Below are 19,853 nucleotides of genomic sequence, written 5' to 3' on the forward strand. Positions count from 1 at the left end.
CCCCCCCCGCCGGGGTGCCGCGGCAGGGAGAGCACACTTAAAGCGGGACGGGGACGGCCCGGCAGCGCCGGCGGCAGCTTGTCTTCCACGCAGGCAACACTGGCACAATTTCCCCACCGACCTCTGGCGACAGCGGCTCATGGCCAGGGACAGGGGACTGTCCCCCAGGGCTGCTGGGAGAAGAGGGGAGGGCTACCCATCAGCCAAATCTGGACCCTCCCCACATGCCAACCCCTCGGGCACCTGGGAAGGGCTGCAGGAAGGATCTGCTCCCACCTCCACTGCGGCTGCTCGAGTCAGAGGCCACAGCCAGACACTGGCACTGGAGGGGCAGTGCAAAATGGGGCCTCCAATTTACCCCCCACCCCTTCACGTTCCCCAGCAAATGGAGCACAGAGAGCGGGAAGCACAGCCTTACCTCGGCTAGGAGTGGGAGCTGCAGGGGAAAATCGTGGGAACTGCTAAATATCTGTGGTGACAGAGGAAACACCTTGCTCACTACTGTCCTTTGGCAGCACTTCTGGACAGCCCAAATCCACCCTCTGAATTTCTCTGCCCAAGAGTAAAACCCCAACCTACCAGTCACATAGGGTCCCAGAGGCATCTGGCTGTAGTTGACAATCCCACCTGGCCCAGGACCACGGAAATTTGGCCCAAAGTTGTTGTTGAAGATCTGGGAGGAACCAAAGGAGCCCTGGGGAGGCAAGGAGGGAGAAAAGACATGGACCTGCAGCCCTGACCTGACCATGACCATCACAGTGAGGGGCTCTGTGCCCCCACAGACCTGGGCAGCTGGATCCCCTCCACGGGTGGCCAGGCGGCTGAGGATGCTCCGCTCTGACATCTGCAGCCGGGCGGCCACGGGCGGGATGCGGGACAGCATAGAGGGCAAGCGTGTCACATCAGCCTTCATGTCACTCAGCAGCTCCTCGAGCTGGTTCAACACTGCAAGTAAAGCAGGAGGTACTTGGGGGGACGCCTGCCAGACCCAGCAAGCTGAGAGGAGCAGGCAGCTCCTGGCTGAAGGAACACAAAATGGGGACACCTCCAGGCCAGGCTCCCCAGGTCAGGGTGGGGAACCCTTCCTAGCCTCAGGGCAGACTCCCCCAGCCCTGCAGGCACGCACCCTTGTGCAGGACAGCGTTGGCAGGCTTGTTCCCAGCCAGGGACTCTTTGGAGAGGTGCTGGTGGCTCTCGGCAAGGCACTCCACTTCTGCCAGCCGCGCGTTGAGCGCCATGGCCGGGTGACTGGGGTCTTGGGTCATGTTGAGGTACGCCGCCCTCCGCAGCTGCTCCTCGATCACCAGGGCCTGCTCCAGCAACTGGGAGGTACAGGAAGGGAAGGACTCAGGACCAGACCCCGCCCCACTATAAACCAATAAACCACGGAGCCCCTCACAAAGTCCACTCCCCACTTCACTCACAGAAGGCGCTAGCAAACCCCCTCCAGCCTTCGGGGCACCGCTCTGGTCCTCCCACCAGTAAGGACTCACCAGCCCTCACCTGCCACTCACCTTGAACCGCCGGGCAAGGAACTTGTTCTTCATCTCGAGGTAGTTCCCCTTGTGTATCTCCGACTTGAAGGGCTCATTGAGGATCACGTAGCGTGGGTCATTCTGGATGTCCTGCCAGCGGGCATAGCCATGACTGGTGTGGGGGAAGTGTCAAGGGCAGAACCAGCCAGCCAACAGCCTGCCCACCACCCCACAGCGACACCATGGCCCCAAGCCCCCTCCCTGCTCATTACTGCAGCGCCAGCCCAGCTCCCACACCCCAGAGAGGCCTCTCTCGCTTCACTGCCTCCTGCTCTGCCGGGTCAAAGGGTACGTGACAATTCCTGCCAACAGCCAGTAGTCGTGTCGGCGGTGCCAGATGTCATAGATCTTGCCAGAGGACATGGCAGCCCTCTCCTCGTTCTGCCACAGCGTGTGCAGCTCTGTGGAAGCAGAAGCAGAAGGGAGACAGCCTGATCAGGCAGCCGGGCTGCGGGTCAACGCACAGCATGCGGGCAGGGCGAGCGATGGAACCTCCCAGGGCCACAGGCACAGCGCAGACCCAGCTCTGCTGCTGCCAGCAAAGCACCAGCCCATCCATGGCCCATGATAAGGGTCACATTCCTTGGACAGGTTCAGAGCCTCTGCAGCAGCTTTGCAGGAGAGGCCAACACCTCATCTCTCACTCTTACCTGTGAAGCCACCGTCGGCAATGTTGAACATGAATCTGAAGTTCATGTTTCTGTCATCCTTCTTTCCTTCCTCCTCTTCCTCTTTGTCACCATTTTGCTGGGCATCACTTTGCTCCTTCTCCTCCTCCTTGCCATCCTCTGCTTGGCAAACACAAGGAATTGGCCCTGTCTAACTGTGCTCCACCGCCAGACACACTGGTGCCACCCCTGCCCCATCAACAGCCAGTCACTGCTGCAAAAGCCACCAACCCCTCCCAGCAGGTCCCATTGTTAGCACAGGCAGAGCCCACCCCAAGAGGGTCTTGTTCCCACTCACGGCTCCTGAGCACAAGCGCTGCTGCTGCTGATGGCATCACTGCCACCATCCTGTGGGCACACTCTGTCACTGTGCCAGGCACCAGCCTCATTCCCGGAATTCTTCCCACTCTTCTCTCTCCAAAGCCTCATGCCTCACCTGGTTTGACTTCTTTATCCTCCCCCTTCCCTGGGCTGCTGCTCAACTCCGCCTTCTCCAAAGGCTTCTCTTGCTCTTGAATCCCCTCGTCGGCAGGAGGGAACAGGCCTACAAGAAATGCTTGACATGGAAAATGCTCTGCAGGGAACAACCTACTTATCCAGACAGACTTTCCCTTTTAGGGTAAAGTAACTGTATTGTTTGTATGTCCAAGGCGCTAAAAAACTTCAAACAGAACATTCTTCTGCATTTTATCAAATAAATGTATTTAGTTTTCACTCTTCCTTGAGACATCTGGAGAAACGAATGCCCCCCAAGATCACCATTTCATGCAATTTACAACCTGTTTTTTCAAGAATTTCTGCAGGACTTTGTAACATTCAGGTTTCCCATAGCGACACAGAGAAGAGCCACAGCCTCACCTTTCACCAGGGGCTCAGAAGAAGGCTCAGCCTTTTCACAATCCTCTTGCTTCTCTTCCCTTGGCCTCTCCTTGCTGTCACAGCTCTCCGGGTGCTCTTCGCTCTCCACCTCGGCACTTGCAGGCACCTAAATGCCAAGCACCCATTCCAGATCAGCAGCCCTCCCTTCCCTAGGGAGCACCCCAAGTTCCCAGGCAGACCAGGGGAAGCTTCCTGGAGGAGATGCTGAACAAAGCCACCTCACCTGGCTGTCAATCACCTTTCTGGGCTTCTGCTCCACCGGGTCCTTTTCCTCATGGAACCCCAGTTGTGCTTCTATTTTGTCTGTAGGAAGAGCAAAGCCAAGAAGTTGTTGAACAGGGCCTGATGGGCCAAGCACCTGCAAAACCTTCTAGTGTCTTCATCCAGCTCCCTCCCAAGCCAGACCCCAGCCACAACCCCCTGGATACCTGCAAGGGCCCCTGGTCCCGTGTGTGTGTGTGCTGGGCTGGCCGGGACAGGCGTGTTGGGATCTGAAGACACAACCTCACTGGATCTCTTGCTCTCCGGGCCCTCAAGAACCAGGTCTGGGGTGCTGTACTTCCCATTGACATGCTCGAACTCCTGGACCTGGGCCAGACACACATCATCAGGTCAAACAGAGCAGGGACATTCCCAGCTGCTGCCATGGAGTGGGCATGTCCAGGCTGCTCATCCAGAGTGACCAAGTGGCAGGACTGCTGCACCCACCCAACTGGGAAAAGTCTCCAGAACATTCCTGAAATGGCCCATTCATAATCTTACTCACCCACCTTCTTCCTTACTAGTGACATGACCCCGATGCGAGTCAGCACGTGCTGGCGCGACAGCCCTTCCCGGGGAACGCCGTCCGCAAAGGTTTCGGCACCGTCTGCCCCGGGCTCACACAAGTGTCTCATGAAGAGAGAGACGTACGCCCTGCCAGGGAAGCCAGATCTCAGTCCTGGCCCGCGGCCTCCCCGCTCAACCCAGCACGCCCATGGTCCCTGTCACCCATGGGTGAGGGAAGTCTCACACCCAGGAAGAGAACAAGAGACGCCATCTCGATGAAACAGACACTGCCTCCTCAAGAAGAGCCCACAGTGAAGGGGTGCAGGCTCCCCACCCTGCCTGCCTGCCAGGACCTCCATACCTGAACTCCTTCTCGCTCTTCCCTCGCAGATCCCGGACCAGCCAGTGGGAGTTGAAGGCATCCTGGGGCGGCATTCCCCAGCGCATGATGGCATTCAGGAACGCCTTGCGCTGCCGGGCGTTGAAGCCCAGAACCTGCAGGAAGCGAAGGTTATCACTGGGATCACAGAGTGGCCTCAGCAGCATGTGGCATCCTGGAGCCTCACAGCTGTGACAGGCATTGCTGGACCAGGACTAACATCCCAGTGATTCAGCACAGATGGATCCAGCCAGCAGGCAGCCCGGACAGGACAGCATTGGCCACGCTCTGGCTGAGGCTGGGGCTCACCTCGATGTTCCCCCCAACTCTTGCCAGCAAAGGAGGGAGAGGTTTGTCTCTGTCAGTCTTCAGCTGTCTCCGGGATTGTCTTCTGCCACCTACAGCCAAGCAGCCTCAGTGATGGAAGGGCCAGGCAGCAAGGAAAGACACCTCATGTGCCCCAGGCTTCCTGCCCTCCCTCCCGATGGGAGCAGAACCTGCCAGAGCCACCTGCCCAGGCTGCAGGGTCCCTTCCAGCCACTCCCTAGGCAAGGACACTCCTCTGCCCTTCCCAGGCAGGGGGGGAACCATGCCTGGTCCTTGTGGCGGACCAGACCACAGTCCTGCAGAGGCCAAGGAAGAAGCTGGCTGCCTTCCCTGCCCTGGAAAGCTCCTCACCTGATAGAAAGCAGGGACACAGTCCCCTCAACAGAGGCCCTGGGCACACCAGTCCCTCCAACCCAGACATTCCTGATGCTTCCAAATCCCAGGGAGTATCAAACACATCAACTCACTCTGGCCTTCTGGCCTCTCTTCAAAGTCTTCGTCCTCATCCTCAGAGCCAATGGAATACTCTGACTGGTTGTCAGAGAGCTCGTCCTGCCACTCTGCAGAGCACAAGGGAGGCCAGGTTAGAAGACCCTGCCTGGGAGGGATGTGCTAGACAGGTCAGAGCCTGCTTGTGGGTATGACACGCATTCACTGCCAGGCAGCAGGAGAGGGGGACAGAGCAACAGGAAATCATGTCCTCAGGTTTTACAGAATTAGCATTCTGTTATGCAGCAAAAACCCAATTTGAAGTATTTTGCCCACAGACATCTCTTTCCTAGACTCTTCCAGCAAAACCAGAGTTTACAGACCAACAAAGGAAAAGAAAAAATCTTTGAAAATTTCTACATTGGAAAGTTTAGGAATCTGGGAAGTACAGATCCAGGCAATCTACCAGCTGCAGAGAGGCACCAAGTGACAGCTCTGTCCCATGAGCCTAGCCAGGAGCTGAGCATCTGTGGCCATACCTTGGTCCTCCTGTGATGTGTCATTGTAGTTGACCTGCTTGCGGATTCTCTTCCCTTTCCCCAGGTTCCTGGCCAGATCTTCCTGCTGCTGCTCGTAGTGGTGCCGCAGCAGCTTCTCCCAGTAGTCAGGGTCCACATTCTCCTCTTGCTTGATGATCTCACGTTCCACCTCCTCCTGCAGAGCCAGAGACAAGGGGCTCGAGCAGTCACAGAGAGAGAGCAGGGAGGGTCCTGCCCCGTGCCGAGCGCTCGCAGGGACAGGAGAGGCAGCAGAGGGAACACGGAGGGATGTACAAAGGGGTGATTGTAAGACGTGATACTGATCACATTACCACACCGTCCTCTTCTCTCACAACATACTGAGCCACTTTAAAGGAGCTGAGATACTCATTCATGTTCTGCAGCTCCGTGTCGTCAGTCGCATCCTGGTTTCGGTCCAAAAGCTTAGAGATGGCAGCATCATCGTAGTGGATCACACTGCTGTCATCCACATCCTTATTGTCACCTGGAGACCAAAGCGAGGGGAATGGCAGCGCAGATCAGGGTGCTGGACAGTCCACTCCTGAGCCAGGCAAGCTCAGGTGAGGTGAGGGGACAGGGAGGGGGACGAGTCATCCCAGCAAGGAAGAGTTACACACCTGGTGGGGTGCCACCATGCTTTTTTTTCATGCCAGGAGTTGCTGCACCCCCTTTTGTTGAGAGCGTGTCCGAGAAAGGGGTAACAGCATCTGGCACGGCAATCCGCTGTCCCTGAGACACCATGCCTGTGGCACAGGGAGAGGAGAGTGAGCCCCAGCAGATCAGAGAGGGCCCTGCCTCACACAGAGCATTCCCACCTCACCCTCCACATCATCCTTGAAGAGTTCTTCTGTCCCAAACTTGAGGATGTCGTCCAGCTCTTGCTTGGTCATGGAGCCCGACTTGGAGCCGAGCCCCGGGCGGACCACCAGGTGGGTGAGCATCATCTTCCTTTTGGCCACCTGGGTGATGCGCTCCTCCACAGAGGCCCTGGTCACGAAGCGGTAAATCATCACCTTCTTGTTCTGCCCGATGCGGTGAGCTCTGCTGAACGCCTGTGGGCAGAGGATGGAGCTGGCGAGGGTGGCACCGGGCCAGCTGGACAAGAGGGCCGTGCTTCTCACCCTCCAAGCTGCATGAGGGGCACCCATTTGAGGACAAGTATGAGGAAGAAGTGAGAATGTCACAGGGAGAGCCAGTTTTATGTGTCAGGTCTCCCCTAGACTGCAGAGTGGCTGGGGTGAGGCCACAGGGTGCAGGAAGGGGGCTGCTGAGCAGAAACACCCACAAACACAGCAGAAAGTGTCAGCAGCTCTCCAGAGAAGATACTGAAATCCCAGTAAGGGTGTGCAAAGAGAGGGCAGAGCCAGAGAGGTACTTACTACACAGGAAGGAAAAGGGAAAGTCAGAAACCTGGATGTCATTGTGGGGATTCCAGTCAGAATCATAAATAATGACAGTGTCGGCCGTAGCAAGGTTTATGCCCAGACCACCGGCGCGGGTGGAGAGGAGGAAGCAGAACTGCTGAGCCCCAGGAGCTGAGAACGACAAACCCAGAGGTGGGAACAGGTGAGACAGAAAGGAGCACGGCTCACAGAGAGGAGCAGCACCGTTTTGGAGGGACAGAATGGCACTCGAAGCTGACAAGCAGGAGGCAGGGGTGGCAAGGAGTGAAAACACATCGCTCCCTGGGAACCAAGCACTGCAGAACCCAGCTGCAGAGCAAAGGGGAAGCTCTGTCATCTGCTGAAGTCTTGAAGGGAAAGGCAGGAGCCCCTCCAGCTGAACAGCTGCTGGCACACTCAGGGTTCCTTGTGGGAACCAACTCAAGGGCTTAACAGCACAATACGAGCAGCCCCCACTGTGCCCAGGAAGCCAAACCTGTGAGTGTTCCACAAGCTCTGGCCACTGGCAGACAACCTGCTGCTGGCCACACACTGCCATCCCCCCCATGCCCACCCCTCAGAAAGGCAGGAAGGCACGTACCATTGAACCTGTCGATGGCCTCCTGGCGCAGGCCGCCGGTGATGCCCCCATCGATCCGCTCGTACTTGTAGCCTTCATACTCCAGGAAATCCTCCAGCAAATCCAGCATCTTTGTCATCTACAGGACAAGGCAACCTCAGCATGAGAGGGTCTGCATGGCCAAACCCCCCTGTCTCCCCTGGGGACCTGCCCTGCCCTGGCATGGTCCTTGCCTGCAGCCACGGTGGTGGTGGCACAGCGTGGTCAGCAAAGCAAGCACAGCCAACAGGCAGCTGCCAGAGGAGCAACACTGGCATCTCGTCTTCTACAGGCAACTCTGCCAGCAGGAAGGAATCGTGTCTGACTGTCCCTCCCCAAAGAGAAGCCTCGTGACTGTTGTCTCCTTTCTATCCCCAGCTAACAGAGCTCTTAAACACGACAGGCATTCCCTCAGGAGCGAGCTGGGACACGGCCCTTCCACCGTTACTGCCATGGCTGCCTGGGGGAGAAGCTGCCACCAGCTATTCCACCTATCTCTCTCTGTTCCCAGCACAAATTTCCCATACATAATTTTAAAAAATTCCTTAAAAAAAATGTATTTATTATTCTCTCTCCCTGCTCTCACCTGCGAGAAGATCAGAACTCTGTGACCCCCATCCCGTAACTTCTTCAGCATCTTTTGGAGCAGCATCAGTTTCCCAGAAGATTTGACCAAAGAATTCCCGTCATAAGATCCATTGGGCAGCACCGGGGCCTCCTGTGAAGGCAGCGTGGTCAGTGCCCACAAGGACAACCCATGTTAACCTCATGGAGAACTTCACTTGCATTTCCAAAACAAAGCCCTTGTATGAAACCGCTCTCACGGAAACCCACAGCATTAATCAAAGCAGGGTCATGGAAGCAGCCACCACCCAACAGCCTGAGACATGTCCCAGGGTGCAAAGGCAGGGGACGTACCACAGCTGCCACAGGGAACAGGTATGGGTGATTGCAGCACTTCTTCAGGTCCATCATGATGTTGAGCAGCGAGACCTGGTTCCCACCACCTTTCGAATTCAGGGCTTCGAAGTTCCTCGTCAGTATGAATTTGTAGTACTTCCTGCAGGAGAGGGGATGGGACAGACACCGTGCCAGCTGGGGCAGGTGTGGGACTGGCACAAACAGGAGGGCACTGAATTAAACCCCCCTAGCGTCACTGGAGATGCAAAAGGGACATTTGGAGGGTTTTAAAAGCAATTCAGCACCCAGGGCTATGTGCTCTGGGGGAGTCACAGCCCTAACAGTGGGATGGAGTGGGGGGCACAGCACCTCCACCACGCACCTCTGCTGGGTGCCAGCCAAGCCCTCCTGCCCACCACACTGGGAAGAAGCGACAGGCCCTTCCTGCAGGTGCCCTGAGCTGCAGGAGATGCCGCTGAAGCTGAACAGGTCAGCCTGGCACAACCAGAGCTGGGGCAGCAGCGACGCTCCAGGCTGACCCAGGCACACGAGCAGCACAGGCCATGTCCTGGTGCCGGGAAAGGGAGAAGGGGGTTCAGCCCCAGTGTTTTCTCCGTGCCCCCAGAACCAGCAGAGCCACACTGCCAGCCTGCAATGTCCCCAGGACTGCACAGAGGCCTGTTTAACCACGTGGAACACACTCCTTGGTGAGACACAAAGCACTCCCACTCTTCCTGCAGCAGGCCCCAAGCCAGCAGGGTGCCTCTGACCCCTCAATCCCCACTAACACCTCACCATGTCAGGGGAAGCCAGACACCCCTGGGGAATGCACTGGAATCACTCACTTCTGCATCTGGCTCAGCTCCACTCGCACGATCAGCTCCGTCTTGGCCGGCATGTTCTTGAACACATCGGCCTTGAGCCGCCGCAGCATGTGGGGACCCAGCAGGTCATGGAGCTTTTTGATCTGGTCCTCCTTTGAGATGTCTGCAAACTCCTCCAGGAACCCCTCCAGGTTGCTGTGGAAGCAGCCAGACCCCCATGGCGCTGAGCGACAGGGGCACGTGAGAGCGAAGGGATCTGCTGCTTTATGACTTAAAAACCAGGGCAGAGCTCTCGAGGCACATGAGGAGATAATGCTCATGTGCCTGCACCAAAGCCAGAGCGAGGAGCCACCCCGATGGCCCAGGTAAGTGCAACTTACTTAAACCTCTCTGGAGTCAGGAAATTGAGCAGGTGGAAGAGCTCTTCCAGGTTGTTCTGAAGCGGAGTCCCTGTGAGAAGCAGCTTGTAATCGATCTTGTAGCTATTCAGTACTCTAAAGAACTGGAAAAGAAATGAATTTGGGTGACAAGGACTGCAAGGAACCAACGTGTCACTGTGGAACTCTGCAGGCTGCACATGGAGACTGAGCAGTGACCCCCACGCTGGGCATGCAGGACAGGGTGCAGCATGTCCTGCTCCCAGCCACTCCCACTGAGCACAGGCAGCAATCCTGGGTGTCCCTGGGTCACACCACTTGCCTCCTCCTGCACCAGGGACAGTGTGAATGTCCCAGGGGCTGGAAGCTGCATTGAGCCTCAGGTAAAGGGGAGAGGAAGGAGAGGGATCAACTCCCTTCCACAACAGCCTGTCCAAGGACTGTCTGCCTCTCCTGCTGCTGAAGGGCTTGTAATGCCAGAGAATGTTAAAGAGAGAAAAAAAAAAATCACTCACAAATGCCTGCCACCTACTTTGGACTGGTTGTTCTTCAGCCTGTGTGCTTCATCCACCACCAGACAGGCCCACTCTATGGAGCCCAGCACAGCCTGGTCAATGGTGATCAGCTCATACGACGTGAGCAAGACATGGAACTTGATCTGGGCTTCCTTCTGGAGGAGCAGAGGGAGAGAAAAGCTGGGATAAGAGAGCAGGGAACAGGACAGCCTCCACCTTCACTGCTGCTGCACATGACCCAAGGTGAGAGGGGCTGCACTGTCTGGCACAGAGCCCACAGCAGGGCCAAGTCATGCCAGCAGAACACCCAAACACAAGAACCAAGCAGGAGACTACAGAAATTAGAAAGCTCTGGCAGGAATCTGTAAAGCTCATCACAAATCTCATGCATTTGTAAACAATGCCAGCTTCCCTCCGTGGGACACAGCTGAGCAGGGACCTAACCAGCCTCCCTCTCCAGGTCAAATTCTCCTCTCCCCTTCTTACTGACAGGTAAAGCAATGGGGCAGCCACAGACTCAGCTCCCACCTTCATCCGGAAGACCTTCTTCCCACTCCGTATGGCGTTGTCTTCAAAAGAAAACTCATTTTCCCGGATCACCGACCGGCTCTCCTTGTCCCCCGTGTAGGTCACGACGTAGAAATCAGGTGCCCACATCTCAAACTCACGCTCCCAGTTGATGATGGTGGAGAGGGGGGCACTGACTAGGTACGGCCCTTTCGAGTGGCCCTGCTCAGGGAGACAGAGCCCAGGCTGCTCTCCCCGTGCCCAGCAGCTCTCAGCCACCTCGGGGACTGCTGGGCGCTCCACTCACCTCCTTGTACAGGGAGTACAAGAACACAATGGTCTGCACCGTCTTCCCCAGCCCCATCTCATCAGCCAGGATTGTATCTGTCCCTTGTGCCCAGGAGAACCTCAGCCAGTTCAGCCCTTCCAGCTGGTAAGGGTGCAGCGTGCCTCCTGTGGCATCGATGTACCACGGCTGCTTGTCAAACTTCACCGTAGGCTGAAAGGAGAGCCACGGCACAGAGCACTGAGAACCACCTGCCCCTCCTTCCCCTGCACCCAAGCACATCCCTCTTTAGCTTTGTAACATCCAACAGCTCCAAAGGAGACACAGACACGGTCCCTGGCACAGCCCAGCCCCACGGGCTCCTCACAGTAACTCCACCCCAGAATTTTCAGTGAAAACAAACTGGGTCCCCAAAGGAACCAGAGGAGGAAAACATCACAGGACAACAGCAGACAGCCCACCCTCCCTCTGGGGTCCCATGCTGCCATGCTGTCCCCACCACTCACTCACATCCACAAGAGGTGTTTCTGGAGGCTTTTCCAGCTTCTCCTCTTTCAGCTTTTTCCCTTTCTTGTTCAGCTTCTTCAGAGGGCGTGTGTCCTCCCCCAGCATCAGCTCCCTGGGACAGCCAGCACACGTCAGGGAGGGCAGGAGGTGACTGTTCTCTCAGCTCCGAGCCGAGGGACAGAAACACCTCCCATACTCCACTGCCCCTCTCCCCACAGGAGCTCTTCTGGCCCATTTAGCACGGGCATTCACAGGGCATTGATTTTCCCCTCCCAACAGTCCACACAACAGTCTCCAGAATGAAGAACAGCAAACTCAGAGTACTGTGGCTTTCCCCCAAAGCAGACAGGCAGCAGGGCCATGGAGACCATGAATGTCACAGCAGTGCACACACAAGGGAAGGGGAGCACAGGCTGGAAAAGAGCAGGTGGGATTGCCCAGCAGCCCTGAAATGGCACATCAGGAGGGCCAGCCTTCCTCAGTGCTGGGCCACTGCTCTTTGAAGAGAAGTCGCTGCGAGCAGTGCCAGTGTGCTCAAAAAGAGGGGCACCTCTGTGTCCCCCTTGTCCCAAACACCCACTCAGGCTGCCCTGGCTCTGCCCGGCTCCCCCAGCTCCACTGCCCATGGGCTCATACCTGTGGTTCCAGTAGAGGAGTTTGAGGTTCTCGTAGTAGGGGATGTCTATGTCATCGATCTCCCAGGTGCACTGGTCATAGGGCAGGTCCTTCCACTTGATCAGGTAATGGATGTCTCCCTTTTTATCAAAGCTGTAACGCAGGGCACAGAAAGCTGATCAGTGAATGCCACACCGGCCCCCAGGAGCAGCTCACCATGACCTGCTTCCACAGAGCTGGATGCTTCATCCTCTGCTTTCACCTACAGGCCAGGACATCCAAGCTGAGGTAGAAAACATGAAGTATCGACACTTCCAGCAGAAACGCCTATTCATCTGTGAGTGTGTCAAACCATTAAGCTTTACAGGCTGCTTTTCCATTCCACTGGACAAACCTCATTTCCCTGTTTCACCAGGCCTGGATGGATACCAGTGCTTCCCCTCTCGCCTGCAGCATTCACCGCTCTAGGAAGTTCTGCTTACACTACAATCAGAATAAACCCACTTCCAAGTCTGACTATGTGCCTACTGGGAAACCTGCTGCCTTGTTAGTGGACAAGATAAAGCTCACACGAAAATCAGACAGGCAGCTTTAGTTCTTTCCTGCCATGCAGCCTTCAAGCAGAGCTGCTGCTACTGCTTGATACTTCAAGCAAGCTGCCACTTGAAATGAAGAAATTCAAAAAAACATGTCTCCAGCCACTCGATGCACAGCCCATCTGCGCAGCACACTTCATTCACAGGGAATTTCTTCCACAGCAAAGAAACGTCAGTGTAAAGGTTCTGTAAGGGAGTTGGCCACATGCTCCAACTCTTCCCCTCAGCACCGTCCCCATCAGCATCAGAATTTACAGAATAATTAGGCTCTAACGGGACCCAAACAGTATGACTGGGAAGAGTGGAACAACACTGTGCATCTACCTTTGGGAAAATTGGCTATAACTCTATTTTTAATGTGCAACATAGCAGAAATGAAAACAAGGCAGCATGGATCCCCTTCCAGCCTCAGCTTCGCCCCTGGAGCAAACCTCCAAGGCAACAGAGACCTCAGCACAAGCCAGAGGCTGAAATTCCACCAGCCCAAGGTTTTGGCCCTGCAGAAGGCTGGCTCACAGGCTCCTCACCTGTGGTTCAGGATGCGGTGGATCATCATCCACTCAGGCTTGATGCCATAGCGGTAGAACCGCTCCTCCATCTTGGCATACTGGGGGTCCTTGTTCTTCCGCTTCTCCCTCTGGCTGTCCTCGTCCCCAGAGCCGTAGTCGAAGGCTGGTGGCTCATCCATGTCATTCTTCCGTTGGTAGTTGCGGTACATCACGGTGTGGTACAGCTCCAGCTGCAGCAGGAGGGAGCCACGCTCAGCCCGTGGGCGGTGGGGCAGAGGGCCAGGCAGGGGCTCTACACCGATGCCACGTGGGCTCACCTGCAGCTCCTTGACCCAGGAGCAGTGCCAGTAGGAGAGGCCTGCCCACTTCACAAAGAACTCGCGCTCCGGGATCCCCTCCAGCACCTTGGGCGGGGGCAGAGCCAGCTCCGGGTCCGCGGCGGGCAGCACAGGAGAGAGCGGGGCGGCCGGTGGCTCCTTCCAGGCCCAGTGCAGGATGCGTTGGACTTTGCCCTTCAAGGGAGGGCACTGGGGATACAGAAGCAAACAGGCAAGAGTACCGAGTTTAAGGTGAGACCCTGTCAGGGGCCAGGGGAGCTAGAGCAGGGAACTGGGGGGCAGAAGGGGCCCCTCAATGCCGAGTAGACGGCAGCCAGCACAGGGTGCCTGAGAAGTGTCTGTGACACTTCTGCATCCCCCATGGGGACAGGTCTTGCCACCAGGCAGAAAAGACCCCTCTCCTTAGGCCACATATCAAACAAGGCTTGAGGTCCCATCAGGAACCAGGCCAGGAAGCTGCCAGCCAGCAATACCCACAGGGAGACCACAGTGGCAGCAGAGCCTACCAGAGACACCCTGGGACCTCAGGCACAAGCGCCTGTCAGCGACACTCCTCAGGGAGGGGTTTGGAACAGAGGGCAGGAGGCCAACCCTGGGGCAAGGCTGTGAGGGGCAGCAGCAGCCACAAGAGCCACTGGCAGGGCAGGGCGGGGGGGCCAGGCAGGTGTGGGAGCAGGGACAGAGCAAGGAATGGGAATGCTAGTAACACTCACTGTACAGCGTGGGCAGAGCCATTCACCGTTTGGGATCTCTGGCAGCGGCGGGTTCAGGCAGTGGAGGTGGTAGGAGGATGGGCAGGTGTCACAGCACAGCAGCTCCCCTCCGTCCTTACAGACCCGGCAGAACTCCATGTGGTCATCCTCCTCCTCCTCGCCACCATCCTCTTCCTCCTCCTCCTCCTCCTTTGGCTCCCACTGGATGCCCTCCTTCTCCTGGAGAAGCACAGCCAGTGTAACACCGAGAGTTTCCACCAGCAGGCCACCCACTCCCACGGGGCCCCGACCCCACTCACACAGTGGGGGCAGCTCCACTTGCCCTCAGGGGCCTTCTCCAGCTCGGGGTCCAGGCAGACCAGGTGGTAGGCACGGGGGCAGGTGTCGCACAGGATGATCTCCCCGCCCTGCTGGCACACCTCACAGTAGTCCTGGTGGTCCGTCTCGTACCCGTCTCCCTCTTCGCCTGCAAGCAAGGGACAGGTGACAGTCAGAGGGGTGGCAGAGCAGCCGGCTCTCCCGGAGGGAACGCGACACTTGCTCCTCTACCATACAGTTAAGGAAATAAGGACAGCGTTTCACCTCAGACCCCTCCTGTTAATTCCCACTACCTCTCTGTCCCTCAGCACCACAGTTCACCTTTGCACACAGCATCATCTCACCTCTGTCTCTCTTTCTCTCTCCACACTGTATCATCCTTTGGTTCCTTCAGGCTCTCAATGGAGAATGCCAGAACCTGGAGAGGTTGCAAGGGAGGCCGGTCAGAGAAACCTCCCCAGGCACCAGCAACAGCTGCAAACGCACCATGCAAGGGTGACACGGCCAAGGACAGGACTCCTCTCCTGGGACTACTCTGCTCTTCCTCGGGGCTCCTGGCACAGAGGCAGGAGCACTCTCAACACAGCATGGATGGCACAAGGAGGAGAGGAACAAGGCCTTGCAAGTGCCGGAATGGCTCATCTCAATTCCCAGCTCTGCCACAAACTCCTGGCACGGAACTCCGACCTTCCACTCCTCCAGCAGGCAGCAGGAGCTGCCTGCCTCCAGCACCAGGGCCCTCACAAGGGCAACAAGCCACAAGCAGTGCCCTTCACACACAAGACATGGGGCCAGCCAGCCAACCCAGCCTCGCTGACCAATGGGGAGGCTGGCCAGTGTCACACCCTAACTCTCAACCCCAGCCCAGAAGCCACCCTTCCATTTCTTGGAAGCAAAAATCCATCAGAAAAGCTAGGAAGCCAAAGGATGCGCCTGGATCTGAAACATCTCATCCCAAACAAGGACACAAGACAGAAAGGCAACGTGCTCAGCACAGGGGGCTGCTCTCCAGAGCAGCACAAGGACAGAGGTGCCGTGGTACAGCATCCACCCGAGAAGGGATGAAGGGACACGCACACAAATGTGGTCACACAGCCGCTGGCAGATCCTGACAGATCCTTTCCACCATGGTTCACACGCCTCCCTGTCCCTGCATCACTACCACAGCTCTACCACCTGCCTCTGCCTGACTGCACACCTCACCCAGACAAAACATTCCCATCTTCACACGGTCTCACCCACAGCCTGCCCTGCTCTGCTGGGAGCTTGCCACAGGCCACAGCTCTCCAGGGGCTGTTCCTCAGAAAATCACTTCCCTGGAAACCCCACAAATTCTGAAACTTCCTTGCAGGCACAAGCGCACCAGCAGCAGGGCCTGGACACCAAGAGAGCACCTCACACGCCACTCACACAGACAGGCACAGGCACATCCTGTCCCACCGAGCCAGTGCCAGACACAGCCCGGAGCTGCACGGGCCAGGGAAGCACCATCTGAACAGGCAAATCCAAAGAGAATAGGAACAGAGTACAAAGGATGGCCTACTCCTCTTTTTCTTTTTCCTCTTCTTCCCTCTCTTCCCCAGGCCAGCCGAGCACTCAGAGCGCATGGAGGAGCTGTTGATGCTGGCGCTGTCAAAGTCAGATTCTTCCCGTTCCTCCTCTTCGCTCTGCAGAGGGAAAAAGCAAAGCACACCCAGTCCAAGTGCTGGCATCCCAGCTGTCATTCCACTGCTGGGACTGTGCTCTCCTGGATAGGAACAACCCTATACTCCCACCCAGTGCATCCAAAGGCCCCTTTTTCCAGTACTTGGCAGAACTCTGCTCCCTCTCTCTCTCTCTCGACACCCATTTCAGCTATGCCAGCCCTCCTGCGTCCATGCGTGCAGGCCTTCATACTTGGCATTCCCAAAACGTGAAAGGAGTCAAACAGGCCCAGCATTCCATGGAGTCAAAACAAAATAATACATCTGAATTCTTATTCAGGAGACTCAAGCATGCAAATTCCCAGCCTGCACACTCCTAACCAGGTGCTCAGGCTCCAGCTGCAGGAGGCAGCCCGAGCTCTTTGTGACTCTCTGGAAGGTGAATGTGTGGATCTAGAGCACGGGATGAATTTTTTGTGATACATGATTGAAAACCTGCAGCAACGAGTTGCTCCTGCACTTCAGCCTTCAACGCAGAGAGGTGCTTGCAAACAGGTTGTGTTATGGGAACTAGAGCAGGAGCTGCAACACAGTGAACTAAGGGGGTTTGACCAATATTATCAACACCTAGAAGAGCCCCACCCCCAGCCACTAGTTATCTAAGGAAATTATTCTTTAAAATGCTGTTAATTCCTTGAAACATGCCCCACACTGGTGCGTTGAGAAGAGCTCGGTGCGTTCTGGCTGGGCAGCTCCAGCATCCCGGGCGATGCCACGGGACTCCAGCTGCCCATGGGCAGGCCCTGCTAATGCAATTAGAGCATCCCAGAATTCTCTGTGATGTACGGTTCAGCTGCAGTGCAAGCCCTGAAGAATTCCTTTGCAAATGAAATCTGAAATGATGGCATTACCACCCACACTGCTGAAAGTAAACAGGGTCATGTGATTGTAGCAAAAATTGTGGCCAGACACGAGTCTCACAAATCTGAGCCTGGACACGGCTGCAAGTGAACGTGCTGATCAGGGCCTGGTGCCCCACAGAGGGGCACGAATGAGGCTATGACACCCCCGACACAGGGTGGCTGTGCCATCCCCAACAAGGGCTTATCCCAGCACTTCCTTCCCAGACCCAAAGCCCCGCAAACTTACAGAGGAGCCCTTTTTCCTTTTGCTGGGGATTCCTCCAAATCGGAATTTCAAGCCTGCCATCTTTTTCCCCTTCCCTTTTTTCTTCCCATCTTTGGAGCCCTTGATTTTCTTCCGCACACCTGGACCTGGACAAATTGAAAACTTGCTTGGTACTCTACAAACAATCACCACCCAAATCACCCCCCAGCACAGCGAAACCGCAACTTCCCAAGGCAGAACATGGCACAAAGGGAGATCCCTCCCTTTCCCACTACCGCTCAGCTGAATTAATTGCCACAAACTGCCAAACACCCAGCAAACCCAGAGGCTCAATCTGCCATGGTTCATGAACCACATGCCTCTCAAGGACCTCTGCAAGGGCAACGGGAGCTGCAGACACCCCTCTGGCACCCCGTTTCCCCCTAGTTTGCTAAAGTTTGCTCTGCTGGCAAAGCAGCAGCCGCACATCGCTGGCAAGAGCAGCCCCCCAAAAGTGGCACCCACCCTTCCCCTCCTTGGTCTTGGCCTTCCTGACGACGGTGGGCAGGGCAGAGTGCTGGGGGCTGGCGGGGAGCGCCGGGGCGATGGTGACAGTCTCCACAGCTGCAGCCACAGCTGCCGCAGCCGCCGCCGCCGAGCTGCCCTTGAAGGGGTTGTTGGCACTGAACTCTCGCCACTTGGCACCGAGCACCGTCATCATCTTGGACATGGGGATCTTGGGGTTCTTCTTGGCAATCAGAGGCCTGCAGGGCAGGGGAGAGGGAGAACCACGTGTTAACAGCAGCGTTGTGTTGTGTGTCTGCTCCTGCCCTCCCTTGCTGGTGCTTCAGCCCAAGAGACGTGGCAGCAGTGCCTCCCAGCAGCAGTTTCATGGGGAGGCAGCAGAAACCAGAGCTTCCTTAAGCAAACATATGCAAGGGGGGGCACACCTAAACCTCCTCAGAGACTGCCCTTCCCTGAAATACCTGCTGTGCTCTGAAAGGCTCATGGTACAAGCAGAAATTCATTAACACTCTGTTTTTCTCATCAAACTTTTCAAATAAGCACACACAAAATATTGGGCTTTGAAGAGCAGGAGAGACAAATGCTTCAGCTGTTTCCAGTTAATCCTGCAAGTAAATGGAGTTCTGAGGACTGAGCTGGGAGGAAGAAGCAACAAGGAGCTGGCGATGCAGAATTGACTTCACAACTTCATCTCCTGACTGAGCAATGCCCAAACCTCAACCACCAGGTCCACAGTCCCCTACCTGAGGAACTGGCTGAAAGCCTTGTAATTCGTCAGAGTATGATAATCCTCTTCTGAGAAAACGTAATCTACGTCATCGAGGCCCCATTCCTCCATGAGCTGGGCTGAGCTCTTGGGCTCCTGGAGATTCAGAGAGTCATCATTAACGCAAACAGCCACGGCTCTGCAGATGAGCAGCACAAGGCTGGGTCTCTCACGTGTTCCATATCTCCCTAGTCAGTGATATGCAGGGATTTGTTTCTGGGATTTATGAAACACCACATGCAAGTGCTTAACAAACTAATGCTTCATGCAGTCCCAAGAAACAAATTAACGTGGCACCATGCAAATGCTCCCCACCATGTAGCACTATACAAGGCCTTGGCAGGTTTCACAGCTCCAAGAGACTCAATTTCTCCCTGCACATGAGATAAGCACCAAGGAAACACAACTTCTCCTCTGCCAGTCATTCACCTGCAATCTCATCCTTGCCAAACCTAGGGCAAGCTTCTCATGAAACTCCCAATTCCTCTTGTCCAAGCCTGGCTTTAGGCACTAGCACCAGCTCAGAGTAAAGGAGTAATTTGTACCTTTAGACTTCCATCCTCATTGTCATCCTCCTCTTCATCCTTCTTCTTCCGTTTTGGCTTTTTCTCCTTCTTGTCTTTCAGTTTTTTCTTCTTCTTTTTGTTGGGAGAATAGTCACTCCCTTCACTTTCTGATTTCTCCACGATCTCCTCTTCATTTTCTGACATTTCATCATTGCTCCCCTAAAACAGGAAGGGGCAGTGAAGAACAAGCCTGCCCCCACTTCGCTCTCCTCCCACAAACCCTCCCTGCCACATGAAACCTCCCATCTCCAGCAGATGGATGCACTCTGCTTCCCGACAGTCAGAAAGGAGCAGGCTCCGATGGCTATACTGTGCTGGAAGAGCCGGGACTGCTCAGGGGGTATTTCTGTTTATTTCTGGGAGAGATCATGACCACAACACTGACGGTAACAGAATTACCATCCCAGGGAACGTGGCCGCCTGCTGGGCAGCGCACTCAGGTGACTTCCCAGGCTGCCAACACACATGGCCAGGGCATGTCCAGCCTCTCACCAACCAGCACCCCCAAGTCCTTTCAGCCGGTCTGCTCTCGATCTGCTCATCCCCAGCCGGGATTGATACCGGGGGTTGCCGCGATCCAGGTGCAGCACCTGCACTTGGTTTTGTTGAACCGCATGAGGTTCCCCTCCTCGCGCTTGTCCAGGTCCCTCTAGATGCCATCCCGTCCCTCGGGAATACCGAGAAGCACGCGGGCT

At 56.1% G+C, this 19,853-nt stretch overlaps 1 protein-coding gene across 3 annotated transcripts in view; it reads right to left on the reverse strand.

The window, feature by feature from the left end:
- Positions 1-6: 6 nt before the first annotated feature.
- Positions 7-19,853, reverse strand: part of CHD5 (chromodomain helicase DNA binding protein 5) — a 22,334-nt gene continuing 2,487 nt past the window's right edge. Inside the window, exons 2-41 of one of the 3 annotated variants that reach the window (XM_017744086.1) lie at positions 19,138-19,317; positions 18,570-18,688; positions 17,827-18,065; positions 17,344-17,468; positions 16,095-16,218; positions 14,533-14,699; positions 14,234-14,452; positions 13,500-13,709; positions 13,201-13,412; positions 12,099-12,230; positions 11,466-11,574; positions 10,977-11,168; positions 10,691-10,891; positions 10,180-10,317; positions 9,651-9,772; positions 9,292-9,465; positions 8,465-8,606; positions 8,133-8,264; positions 7,529-7,646; positions 6,956-7,080; positions 6,366-6,597; positions 6,163-6,288; positions 5,857-6,029; positions 5,525-5,699; positions 5,024-5,116; positions 4,539-4,627; positions 4,212-4,345; positions 3,853-3,997; positions 3,511-3,670; positions 3,306-3,385; positions 3,062-3,188; positions 2,640-2,747; positions 2,186-2,323; positions 1,828-1,936; positions 1,515-1,647; positions 1,127-1,322; positions 785-945; positions 580-694; positions 419-469; positions 7-170 (exon numbers count right to left, since the gene is read on the reverse strand). In XM_017744086.1, the coding sequence (XP_017599575.1) occupies positions 462-469; positions 580-694; positions 785-945; positions 1,127-1,322; positions 1,515-1,647; positions 1,828-1,936; positions 2,186-2,323; positions 2,640-2,747; positions 3,062-3,188; positions 3,306-3,385; positions 3,511-3,670; positions 3,853-3,997; positions 4,212-4,345; positions 4,539-4,627; positions 5,024-5,116; positions 5,525-5,699; positions 5,857-6,029; positions 6,163-6,288; positions 6,366-6,597; positions 6,956-7,080; positions 7,529-7,646; positions 8,133-8,264; positions 8,465-8,606; positions 9,292-9,465; positions 9,651-9,772; positions 10,180-10,317; positions 10,691-10,891; positions 10,977-11,168; positions 11,466-11,574; positions 12,099-12,230; positions 13,201-13,412; positions 13,500-13,709; positions 14,234-14,452; positions 14,533-14,699; positions 16,095-16,218; positions 17,344-17,468; positions 17,827-18,065; positions 18,570-18,688; positions 19,138-19,317 (5,682 nt within the window). In that variant the 3' untranslated portion in view covers positions 7-170; positions 419-461. Of the gene's footprint in view, positions 174-418; positions 470-579; positions 695-784; positions 946-1,126; positions 1,323-1,514; positions 1,648-1,827; positions 1,937-2,185; positions 2,324-2,639; positions 2,748-3,061; positions 3,189-3,305; positions 3,386-3,510; positions 3,671-3,852; positions 3,998-4,211; positions 4,346-4,538; positions 4,628-5,023; positions 5,117-5,524; positions 5,700-5,856; positions 6,030-6,162; positions 6,289-6,365; positions 6,598-6,955; positions 7,081-7,528; positions 7,647-8,132; positions 8,265-8,464; positions 8,607-9,291; positions 9,466-9,650; positions 9,773-10,179; positions 10,318-10,690; positions 10,892-10,976; positions 11,169-11,465; positions 11,575-12,098; positions 12,231-13,200; positions 13,413-13,499; positions 13,710-14,233; positions 14,453-14,532; positions 14,700-14,895; positions 14,970-16,094; positions 16,219-17,343; positions 17,469-17,826; positions 18,066-18,569; positions 18,689-19,137; positions 19,318-19,853 lie in introns of those variants that run through there. The other 2 variants (XM_017744085.1, XM_017744087.1) reach the window with 2 other exon arrangements.

This window comes from Corvus brachyrhynchos, unplaced genomic scaffold (genome assembly GCF_000691975.1).
Source record: "Corvus brachyrhynchos isolate BGI_N302 unplaced genomic scaffold, ASM69197v1 scaffold68, whole genome shotgun sequence".
NCBI lineage: Eukaryota > Metazoa > Chordata > Aves > Passeriformes > Corvidae > Corvus > Corvus brachyrhynchos.